Raw genomic sequence first — 12352 nt, 5'->3', positions numbered from 1 at the left:
CATTCATTAGCAAATATTTGATGGTGGCCATACTGCATGCTACTATTCACATATCACAAGGTTGTAATAGCATGGGTTTAATAAGTGATGGCAAGTATCTGGCGCTATCATAGATATATACGAATGCAAAGTTTCTATCAGTCTTACAGGAAAATGCCCAAAATATCTATTACACACACTGCATTCTGTCAGCAGTTATAATCCATTGTGTTCTGCCATTATTTGAAGCGACATGGATTGACTTTCCATAAAATTTCTCTCCCTCTCCCTCGCCATCCCTTTCCTTCTTCCTCCCTTCAACACACCTGAATGGATGCCTTCCATTAGCTCCCTGGCCATGGCTGTGGTTACTGTGGTAACATCGGATCCCCGCAGGTATTTAACTCCTAGGTGAGTGAGCAGGGAGGAGGGTGGTGCAGGGCTCAAACCCGGATGGAGATAGGACAGAGACAGATGCCTTTCTAGCTCGTCTCCGCCAATCACGTCACGGATCACGGCGTCGTGACAGACGGCCACTTGGGAAGGCAGCTTGTACACAACCTTACCATCTGGAAGAGAAAGCATAGAGAGAGGAACACTCACAGGGTTAGATACAATGCTTTTCATTGCTAGTACACAGAAATTAAACTCACAGCATTGGTATACTAGAAATATTTTTGTTTTGCTTATGCTGTTTTTGTGAGATTGTAAAATTTCACAAGCTGCATGTATGAGTAATACCTGAGCTGAGTGTAGGCAGGAATGCCTTGCCCTTGAGCATCTGAATAATCTTCCCAGCAACAGGCTTGAAGAAGTCCAACACCTCGTCAGGCAGGGGGATAAACTGCAGGAACTGGGAGAGGCCCTTCAGCCCCTTGAACTCTGGGTGATCCTGGAATAAGCAGAAAACAGAACACTGGTTTTAACAAAGACAATAGCCAAGGGCTGAGTGATATTAGTTGTTATTACTGTATTAACACCAGCAACCCTATAGCACATACTCACTGGCTTCAAGACCAGCCTTACCCAAGGACACTACACCTGATGGAACAACTAGGTCCTTCAGCAACTAAAGTGGAAGGGGGTGCCAGGTGTCACCACCTGGAGGTGTCGTGGGCCTATCAATAAAACTAATGGCCGCTAGTGAAGCATTACGCTCCTAACCTCACTTAAGGAATGATAGCCGATTGCAATAAGGGAATGTAAAACCCTATAAGCTCAACTGACTGATCTGCTGGATAAAACCAGTGACTGCTGTGAAAGTACAGCTTTCAGGAAGACACAATCAAAGGCCTTGCTAACATTGACAAGACGGCTCACGTAATTGGGGGGTGACTGTAACCAGGGAACCTACACGGCTTCTTGATGAGAATTGGAATCTGAAAATAACACAATTGAAGCAGAACATAGATTTCTGGAAGACTCTCCCACTGTCACTAGTCGGGAGAGTAAACGCCATTAAGATGGTGGTTCTCCCACGATTCTTACATCTGTTTCAGTCGATCCCATCATGCATTCCACAAAGCTTCTTTAAGAAATTAGACTATTATAATTCCCTTTGTCTGGCAGTACAAAGCGGTGCGTATAAAAAAGAAACATCTATGTACAACAAAAAAAGAGGGGGGCTTTGGTCTCCCAGATTTCAGATGCTACTACTGGGCTGCACATTTAAACACGCTGGCTTTCTGGAGGAGTGGTAAATCCATTGAGAGCATGGTTGGAGATCCCCCCAGCCTGGCTTTCTATAGAACAATCAGCCTGCTGCGGGACCTCTCTCCCGGCCCTATTGAACAGCCCTGTTAAGATAAACAAATCTTTATACGGAGGGAACTTTCTAGTACACAACTCTTTGAAAGTCTGGAAGCAGATTAAATTGTACTTGAAAGCCCCAGACATGTTCATAGACAGCCCTTTCTGCGACAACCATGCCTTTAAACCTTCAGGGACGGATCCTGCGTTTGCTCTATGGAAGGAAGAAGGAGTGGAATGTTTGAGGGATTTGTATCAGCGTGGGCACTTCATGTCCTTTGAGCAATTAATGAACAAATATAGTCTCCCAGCCTCTCATCTTTTCCGATATCTACAAGTCAGGCATTTTATAAAGTCTTGCTTGTCTACACTTGCAGACATACAAGGCATGACACACTCGAAAACATAACTAATGTTCAGCCAGGCAGAAAAAGGAGCAGTGGCAATATTATACCAGTCATTGATCAACCATGCAGCACCCAGCACAGATAGGTTAAGAACTGAGTGGGAGACAGAACTGGGAATTCCCCTCACTGAGAAATTTTGGGATTCATGTCTTATGAACATTCATAGGTGCTCAGTGAATGCGAGACACAATCTAATACAATTTAAAGTAATACACAGGTTGCATTACTTGAAAGTAAAAGTAAGCAAGATGTATCCCAGCGTATCAGCATTTTGTAAGAAGTGTAAAAACCAAGAGGTACCCTCACACACCAATTTTGGACATGCCCTAACTTCCACTCATTCTGGTCTTCTGTATTTGATTTCTACTCAAAAGCCTTCAACAAGCAGTGGATACCGAACCCCCTTGTGGCCATTTTGGGGTCTACAAATGACATTGCTTTGAACTCTGGCAGGGACAAATGGCCAGTGTATCTGGGTACGGTACTGGCTAAAAAACTTATATTGCGATTTTGGAAGTCGGATGCTGCCCCTTCATTTGAGATGTGGTTGAGAGAGCTGGGTGAAGTCCTCCACTTAGAGAGGATCAGATTCATGATTGCAGGGAGGGAGAATGCGTTTGATAGGGCATGGGGACCGGTCTTGGAACACTTAAGGGGTCTGAGGGAGAAAACGGAGTGATGAGGGGTCACTTATATTGATAATGCAGCATTAGCGGTTTCAAAGGGAATTTTTCTTATCTCGTTTGACTCCTGGTTTTACTTTTTGGTCTCTTAGTCTTGATATATTCCTACGGTGCCTCATCATTATTGTATTCAGAATCCGCCAAATAATTACAATTGTAAGGTCTTGGTTTACTGCTTATTGTTATTGATGTTATTTTGTACGAATAAGAAAATGTAAAAAAATGTTGCTTGTATGAACAAATGCAGTCTGATCCCAATGTTGATCTGCAATAAACATACTTTCAAAAAAAAAAACATTGACAAGACCCTACTTCAAGGGAAGTCAGAACTTTGGTGCCTGCAGTTTGGATTGCTCCCCCATCTCATGAGGCCTCTGACGATCTATGAGGTTCCATACACCAAAGTTGAGAAGCTGAACAGAACAGACAGTACATTCATCAAGAAATGGCTTGGAATCCCAAGCTGCCCTCAAAGGGGGGAGGGTAAAAGTGGAAGGAGGTGCCAGGTGTCACCACCTGGAGGTGTCGTGGGCCTATCAACAAAACTAATGGCCGCTAGTGAAGCATTACGCTCCTAACCTCACTTAAGGAATGATAGCAGATTACAATAAGGGAATGTAAAACCCTATAAGCTCAACTGACTGATCTGCTGGATAAAACCAGTGACTGCTGTGAAAGTACAGCTTTCAGGAAGACACAATCAAAGGCCTTGCTAACATTGACAAGACCCTACTTCAAGGGAACTTAGAACTTTGGTGCCTGCAGTTTGGATTGCTCCCCCATCATCTGATGAGGCCTCTGACGATCTATGAGGTTCCATACACCAAAGTTGAGAAGCTGAACAGAACAGACAGTACATTCATCAAGAAATGGCTTGGAATCCCAAGCTGCCCTCAGCAATATCGGCTTGTATGGGAACAGGGCTCTCGAACTGCCTATCACTAGCCTTACTGAGTAATACAAATGCTACAAGGTAAGGCTCGACATTAACGACCCTGACCTGGGACCCAGGTGTCACCATTAAGCCCTTGTGAGTTGTCGCAGCCCTATCAACGAAACACCAAGAAAGGAGTAGCCACTGGAATTATTATTTGAACAAAAGCAGTAGCAAATTATGCTGAACTTACGTACATATGACCTATAAGATACTCTTCTTCAATGTCCTCTTGCCTTGTCCTAGTTGAATGCTTTATACAACTGGTTCTTCTCTCTAGTTTGCTGCATTCTACTATATTATATTTCTATTTTATTTTATTGTTAATGATCAGGTTTCCTGTCAGTAACATCTCATCATGATCTCATTTGATCTCTTAGTACATTTTCTTAGTAAATTACTAGATATATAGTAAATACTGTAGATACAGTATGTTCTTACAGTGAAGACATCCATGGCCTGGAGGAAGAGTTGTGGTATCTCAGATCGAAGCGACTGGTTCCATGAGCTGTCTCTGTCAACATCTTCACGAGAGGAAGGGATGTCGAAGTCACCTAAGAAAGAGTATCAACTGAGAGTCAGATTTCTTCTTCATTAAACGAAACGTGTCTCCATTAATGGATAGCTTTATAATTCAAAACTCTATTCTCACCTTGGATGATGAAACGGAAGCCAAAACTGCGAAGGGGCAGGTAAGCAAAGACAGGCTGTTTCTGCGGCTGGCATACAATGTCACTTTCTGTAACGTTGCTGTCAAGCTGGAAAGCCAGGGCAAGCTCGGTGGACTCAACATCCTCTTTGATCTGAAGCAAAAACAGATCAATGTCAAAATAGACAGCTTACAAACAATATTACAGAAATATTGTTTGGGCCTGTTAAATGGTTGTTGGGGAACTAGCACAGAATGTCTCAACATATTTTCTCACTCAGATTCATTTCTTCTCTTACATAACCTGACAGATGGTAACTGGTAGCTGCTTATGGGAAATGGAACGGTAACGTTGAAGAAGAGGGGCAGGGATTATAGAGTCATTTCAGACTGAAAGATCAAGCGTGCCAAAAAAGTGAGTTTTCACGACATCTGGCAAGACGCAGAGAGGGAAAGACTTTTACGGAGCAGAACGAGGAACAGTTATATAGTGCCAACACAGGAGCACGTCAGAAAAATGCAAAGCTACAGTCATTTTTATTCATTTCCCAGGAAGGATGGAATTTAGGAACAGATGTCCACTTCTTGTTCTGAGATCTAGATATTATACGCATGCCTGAAAAGAAAGCAAGAGAATGAGATTTGAGATGAGATGTGTTTCTGCATTACCTTCTTGGGCTGCACCATAGTTTTGACCACTAGCCAGCGCTCAATGCCATCTGTGTGCTCCACCTCTAACACATTGTGACTCAGATCTTTCCGAGTCATTGTCACAAGACGCTTCTCACTCTGCAGGGAAACAGACGCGGATGTATAAAAAACAGATGATTCTTCATGGCTTGTTTTAGGATTGAAACAATGATGGAAACTATGTTTGTTTGCAAAAATACATGTCAGCAAAGGTGTTAATGCAAGAGCTACCTGATTGTAGATCGAGATGGAGCGCAGGCGGTGCAGGAAGAGCAGCAGGGATGGGTGCACGTCCTGAAACAGGTTTCTGGTCTGATGGCTTTCGGAGCGTAGAGGAAGGTAGATCTTAGTGGTCCACCTGATAAGAAAAACAATATACAGTGATGTAGTTAGAAAACTAGTAGTCTCGATTTGCCAGATCCACCTCCGTTCTCTGACCAGCCTCTGGTTTTCCTCGAGACCGCAGAGGGTGAGGGGTGGGAGAGGTTTGTTGTTCTTGTTCAGTTGTGTGTTATGTATGTTCAAAAGATATAAAAAAAAAAAAGTTTTAGTTGTGCGAGAGAAAACTTACGACAGATAATCTAGCTAGCTGTCTGGATTTACCCTGCAGAGATCTGAGGAGCAGTTAACCATAGTCCTCATAAATCTACCAGGGACAATATTTCAAACAAATGCCATATAGCATCTGCTAAACATTGCAAAACCAATTTTGCTTGGATATGAAAGACATTCATGTGGCCATGCCAGTTTTTCCCTCACCAAAATGTAGCCTGACTTTGGAGCGTTTTTGAACCCCCTTTCCCGACAAGCTAGCATAGAATAGTTGGCACCAATGGATTCTTTAGTTCACGTAGTTTCATATGATACAGACAGACATTGATTTTATGATCGGATTTTATGAATCGATATTGGATCATTCAAACGAAAATCTATTTGAATCGGAATTTTTTGTTTTTTTTAAACCCAGCCCTAGGAAATGCAGCGTGTGAAGCTGGCATATTTTCACATCCTACACCTTATACAGGCATAAATAATAAATTGATGGCTGAAATCCATTTAGCTGCTTCAGTTATTGTGCATACTGGCTTACTGTCACAATGCCATGGCTTACTGTGACACCTGAAAAGAACCGAGCCATCGAAAAAGTTATTTTTAACATCTGTGCTTTTCCCTTACTATGACCAGTCAAAGCCTACTGTTTATCAATCATCCAACCTGTGCTGATTCATGTCCTTCAGCTGTGAGTCTAGAAGCTTCTCATCTTCAGTCCAGTGGGGGAGGATGTATCCCATGGGGCCGCAGGTCTTGTCGAAGCGCAAGTGGAAGCCATTGGAGTGAATCTCCGGACGGTCTGTGACTTTGAACACTGATTTGAAGCCGATGCCCTTTTGACCTATGAGAAGTAGAACAATCAGGATCATAAACGGACCATGTTTAGACAAGGTCATGTTTTCTAACTTCATAGTATATCCTCTGGTGACAAAGGCTTGGACATTTCAAACAATGAGCCTTGACTTTCTGAGCGCCTTCAAGGCATCATGTAAATACTTACCTATGTATCCATATTTGTGTTTGCCCTTGGTGCTGCGACCCACATCACAGATGGCCCTGATGTTCGTCTCCTGGAAGCCGATCTCATTGTTGAGAACGGAGATGCTGTCTCTCTCCACCACAAAGGCCAGCGCTGGAATGACACCAACTTCTGATGGGTAACTGTTGTCATCAGCATTCTGAAAAATGGAAACAAAGAGGTTATAATAAGTCATTTTTAGACATACTGTATTTCAAATTAAACTATGACATGAAACTCTGGATAGCCATCCTCAGAGTCAATACAAATTTCAAGTGGCTTTTTACTTTTACAATATATTAATCACACTTGATCAAAAGATTTAAAAAATGTGATTCTTTAATCAGTAGTAAGTATAATATATTTCTTCAGTTCTTTTGAGCTCTCTTTGTTTGCTAGACAATCTTTTAACTTGGGAGTGGCGCAATATTCACAAATTTGACTTACAATAAATGAACAAAAATACACAAGATCAAGCATCATCTTTCAGGGTGTAAATATTAGGAATCCACCTGAATGAGTTCCAGGACAAAGTGTGTGTCTTTGCTGTAGAGTTCGGTGGAGAGGCGGTCTAAACTGCGGCCCAGCCTGTCCTGTTGGACCTGCATCAGCTTCTGGCCTTCAGCGGTCAATTCCACACCAATACCAAACTCATTCTTCCTGTCAGAGAAAAAGGAAGATACAGAAGAACAAAGTATAGATCAGCTATACATTTAGGGAGCCTTACTTGGCAAAACCAAATCATGATACTTTGGTGGACATTGCGTAGGAAATTGTAAAGGAGACGAAATGTGAACAAACCTAATGTCCTCAATGATGGCTTTTTGGAAGCCTAATGTGGTCGTTGATTGGCAGCTGGCAGCATCCATTTCATCAGAATCAGACATTTCTGACTGTTCCTCGTCCGGGCTCCCTTCAGCTTCACTGCTGACGTCTGATGTCTCTCCGTTAGGCATTGAGGACAACTCATACAGCTCCTCTTCATCCTCTATGTCCTCAACCACTACGTCTTTCTCGCCATTGACTATAAGTAAAAATAAATTGCAATCAAATGATAGAAAGGGAAACTGGTAGAGTCCTTATACATTATGAAATGAAAATGTACATTGCTGTGGTGGAGTACTACTTTCAATCACCTTGTTGTAGGCTCTGGTTGAGATGGGAGGAGGCAAAGCTGTTGTCCATTGTGTTATCCTCAAGATAATCATCTTCATTGATATTTAGAGCTGACAGACTGATGGTCTCAGAATCTTTCAAATTAGGCTGAAGACAAGAAAAAAAGAAAAGGAAATTAGAAGCCAAGCCATCATCATGCCAATCATCATATGTTTGCTTTGTTTTACATTAAACATACAGTGTGCATAAGATGCAGGGGTAAGCTGATTTAACTATTCAATCACTGATGACTAAAGATGAATAACTAAGGACAGGTATGCATATTACTCTTTTAATCAATTAGGATTGAGTTTGATAGCATTTTATCCAATCTGAATATAGTATAGAATCTGATTTCAGTGTTACAACTTCAAATCTGAATCCAACTTGAAAATTACATAAAATAGAACTCAAATCATTGCAAAAGACATTTTCTCTGTCATTATGAACTAGGGCTGCTCGATTATGGAAAAAATAATAATCACGATTATTTTGGCCAATATTGAAATCACGATTATTTAACACGATTACTCATTAACATTTGGATATAATGGATAGTGTCCTGGGTATAATCTGTTAGTGTCCTTTATCTCATAGAAAGAGTCTTTGGATCAGAATAAAATCTGTTTTACTACTGTGAGTTGGTTCAGCTTTACAGATATCACACATAACGTTACACAGCTAATGAACAGTTCCACAGACATAACACAATGTGCATCTCACATCACATGTTCACTCACTATGACCACTACTACTGTCATTACGAAACATTGTGCCAAAATATCAACAATAATGTCGCCGTCAGTAGGCTTATTTGCTAGCTAACCTTAGGAAAAATCCAGCACATAGACGGTACCTTAGATTAACGTTACGTGAAACAGGTGATTTAACGTCCCTGCTCATTTACATACAGTTTAACAACAAAACTAAATGCTGAGGGAACATTACTATGTTTTTTCATGTTGTTTTTGAGCAGTATGCCTATGCACCCCCACTAAGCTGGAAAAAGTTTTAAACAGTAAGTGAATACAGCGTGTCGGGGGAATAGGGGCAAAGGCAGAAGGACCGCAGGGTTAGCTAACGTTAGCTGTCCCCAGACAACTGAGTTGGTTTTGCCTTTTTTTGCTCACCAAACGCTGCTGCCATCTTTACTCGCGCTGAGTTTTTAAATTCCAGCGGATGATATGCACACGACTTGCCTCCCTGACTGGCTTCGGGAGGGGCGGATGTGCGCATACGCGTGTCATTCAGAACACAAGACAAAATAAGAGTGTTCTTGCAAAACGGAACATGGCAAAATAATCGTTTTTTTCTCGATTATACTATTTTGGTGATCGTTGGGAGCCAAAATCAAAATTCAATTAATTGCACAGCCCTATTATGAACATTTATTTTACTAAAGTAGCATAAGATATGAAATGTTGATTAAGTATCTGGCACATGAAAATAACATATTGCATAACATGTTGCATATTGACTTTGGCAAACCTCATTTTTCACAAGCAACTTTCTTCAAACACTCCTAGGTCAAGATTCAGAACTATCAAACTGATAAGCTTAGACTATTGGTATGACATGAACAAAAGCTTGACTGGGAGGATACAACTACTAGATCGTTTTTACTAGAGAAGGCCTATCACTTGGTTTGTATTGTGGGAACCACAAAACGTTCCGCTCGCGGTTGTACAATGATGTAACAAAGTGAATGTTCTTCCCTCACAAATGATATTTGGCTGAGTACAGACACCAGCTGCAGAGATTCATTTTGGCAAGTGGTCAAGTTCCACGTGGAATTAACGTTAATTGGTGACAGCTGATAGGATCGTGTCATGGCAACGTTTGATGTTTTAACCCGTCAAGCAACGTTTAGTGCAGCAGTAGTATTACACTAACCAGAGATCACTTGCCAGTTACACTGGGGCCAATTCTTTCTCTGTTTATTTCATTGATGCTGCTGCTGAGAATGTAAAAAAGATAACTTCCTATAGATCACATTACTGTTTTCTCCCAAGAAAGATGTACTGTAATCAACACTGTATAAGTTTAGAGCAATATATGTACAAGGTCCAAGCACAATAATTGCACCGGTGTTGATATTTGTCAGTTTCAAATAGGATTCATCCAATCCAATAGAGTACTGTTTTTCTATTTTTTTCGACTTGTATTCTGACCTTGGCCTGTTCCACAGGTGCTGTTTGTGTGTTGCAGCTTTGGATCTGTTGTGGGTTCAGTTTTTTCTGGTAGTCTTTGATCCAGTCTGTGATGCCCAGGAGGATACCAAGCCGATGCAGACAGTTCATGTGCCTCAGGTCAGACTGAGCTACAGTGATCAGGACCTGTTTAGACTTGGCCTGGCCCAAGACAAGCGAGAAAGGCTCCAGAAACACCTGGAAATCAAAGTCACACACAAGAACATACACATCATTTCTTAATTAGAGTTACAACCGGAATGCACTTCTTTCAACATAGGTTCGGTTATTAATTATGTACAAATAAAAAACATGATTGTGATGATAAAGGATTACAATGATAGCTGTAATCCTGTGTCTGATGTAAAGGCATGCCAAGGCAAGTTCATTTATAGCACATTTCAGCAACAATTCAAGGAGGGCAAGGCAATTCAAAGTGCTTTACATAAAACATTAAAAACAATTAAAAACATTAATTAAAGAGAATAGAAAATTAAAACAGGCTAAAATAAAGAAGATAGTACACAGCAACTCAAAAAATTACCAATATTTCAAAAAGCTGATGTATCTATCTGACCTGACTGGCTTGCTGGAAAAGTCTATGGAATGACAACTGTAAGACTGATAAACAACCACATCCTTAGCAATTTGGTTGAGCAGATTGAATTCACAGGCTAAAGCCCTCTTTTGGACAAGGACGTATTAAAATGTTGTGCAACCTTTCACTAATGTACAAGGGAGATCGTACCCGCTCACCAAAGTTACATAGTGCGAGAACAGTGTTCCGGACGTGGAGTGGGAATGACAGAAGCACCATTCAAGCTGTTATTTAAAGGTCCAATATATAATACAGTTACTGTAATAAATCCAAAAATGACCTGAATGCATCATCAGATATTAAGGAAACATGCTAAGTTGAAATACTATCTTTTCTGACAACAATGCTAATGTCAGTATTTTCTCCTTTTGAAATTTCCGTTCCGTGACGGAATTTCTGTTTGCGTTTTGGTCTGTGTGTTGTTATCAACTGCCCAGTTTGACAGCCAGGCCAGGTTACCAGATATACCTGTAAAAACGTAAACCCAGCGTGCTACAGCTTTAACATTACTACAGCCATGAAAGCAGCAAACAAACAAACCGGATAATAGATAAATTTAACCTGACCTAAAAAAAGAAACCGGCATGTTTCTAACCGTTGCGTGACCAGAGACGTAACAAACCCCGGGTAAATATTGGAGATGCATTTGAAAGACGGAGACAGCTTAGAGCCCCAAAGGACGCCGAGTTGGCCAATTTTCTCCTGAACAGGTAAGCATTAGCTTCAGGCTAATTTATCATGGCTACAAGGGATGGGCATTTTATGTCATTTCAACATTTGTGTACTCACACTGAATTATATAGCTAGAGTACCCGTTGGGGACTCGCAAAAAGAATTGAGACACAGCCAGTAAAGTGATCCCGACTGGTCCTGGCTAACGCCGCCATGCTAATCCTGCTAACGTTACCGAAGGACCAGGCAAGAGGGCCACGGCTGTTTACAACATGTAGCCTGTTCAGCGGCCGTAGCCGACAATGGTGAGTTATTTGAAACCAAGAAAGGGGGGATGTAAATTGGGAAGAGATGATCGTGAGTTTGCAGTGTGTTTAGCGATTGTTTCCTGTAATACTTAAGACAATAAAGTGTGTTCAGTCGGGTGGAGAGGACGGCAAGGTAGTGGTATTTTTAGCGGTTCCTACCGTAGCTAATTCTAAGCCGAGGAAGTGTGTCGGTCAGTCGGGTGGAAAGGACGGCGAGAGGGTTGTATTTTTAGCGGTTTCTACCGTAATTCTAATCCAAAAAAGTGTGTCTGTCAGTTGGGTACAGAGCTCCACGTGAGCACGGGCTTTTATGACTGTCAATATAGCCAGTATCTAATGTTAGCTATTCTGCTGTGCTGTGAAGTAATGTCTGGCTATGTGAGACAAGCTTCTAACAACATTGTGGATACTCCTTCAGCGCGCTTTGGATGAGGGTCTGGCAAAGTGAGACTATGGAAGCTGCGGTCTCAGCCTGGCAACCTCCGTGAACTTCGAGTCTGGGGAGGAGGGGGCGGGGGAGACGACTCTCTCCAGTATTTTGAATTTGTACTGCAGTAACTATTTTAAACACTAGCTGACAGTATTACATATTACACCTTTACGGTTAAAAAAATGCAATGTTGCTTAAAGGAGCCATGGAATAATTCTAACAACATCCATGTGGACTGTTTTCTCCCACTATCTTTATTCTAAAATCCAAAACACACTTCACCATAACCCCTTTCTCCAGAAATAACATAAGGTATATGATTTGATCCTACAATTTACT

At 41.4% G+C, this 12352-nt stretch overlaps 1 protein-coding gene across 1 annotated transcript in view; it reads right to left on the bottom strand.

Annotated features, from left to right (window-relative positions):
• The window catches only part of wu:fj29h11 (protein NO VEIN), a 49923-nt gene that overhangs the window by 23064 nt on the left and 14507 nt on the right, over positions 1-12352 (bottom strand). Inside the window, exons 16-27 of the mRNA XM_039789159.1 lie at positions 9988-10203; positions 7798-7924; positions 7463-7685; positions 7174-7321; positions 6644-6821; positions 6307-6484; positions 5323-5449; positions 5071-5190; positions 4405-4555; positions 4194-4306; positions 721-871; positions 306-548 (exon numbers count right to left, since the gene is read on the bottom strand). Of these exons, the coding sequence (XP_039645093.1) occupies positions 306-548; positions 721-871; positions 4194-4306; positions 4405-4555; positions 5071-5190; positions 5323-5449; positions 6307-6484; positions 6644-6821; positions 7174-7321; positions 7463-7685; positions 7798-7924; positions 9988-10203 (1975 nt within the window). The remainder of the gene's footprint in view (positions 1-305; positions 549-720; positions 872-4193; positions 4307-4404; positions 4556-5070; positions 5191-5322; positions 5450-6306; positions 6485-6643; positions 6822-7173; positions 7322-7462; positions 7686-7797; positions 7925-9987; positions 10204-12352) is intronic.

The sequence above is a fragment of the Perca fluviatilis genome, chromosome 21, assembly GCF_010015445.1.
Source record: "Perca fluviatilis chromosome 21, GENO_Pfluv_1.0, whole genome shotgun sequence".
NCBI classification, from domain to species: domain Eukaryota; kingdom Metazoa; phylum Chordata; class Actinopteri; order Perciformes; family Percidae; genus Perca; species Perca fluviatilis.
Note: the sequence above shows the minus strand (reverse complement) of the source record. Positions and strands in the feature narration are given on the sequence as shown.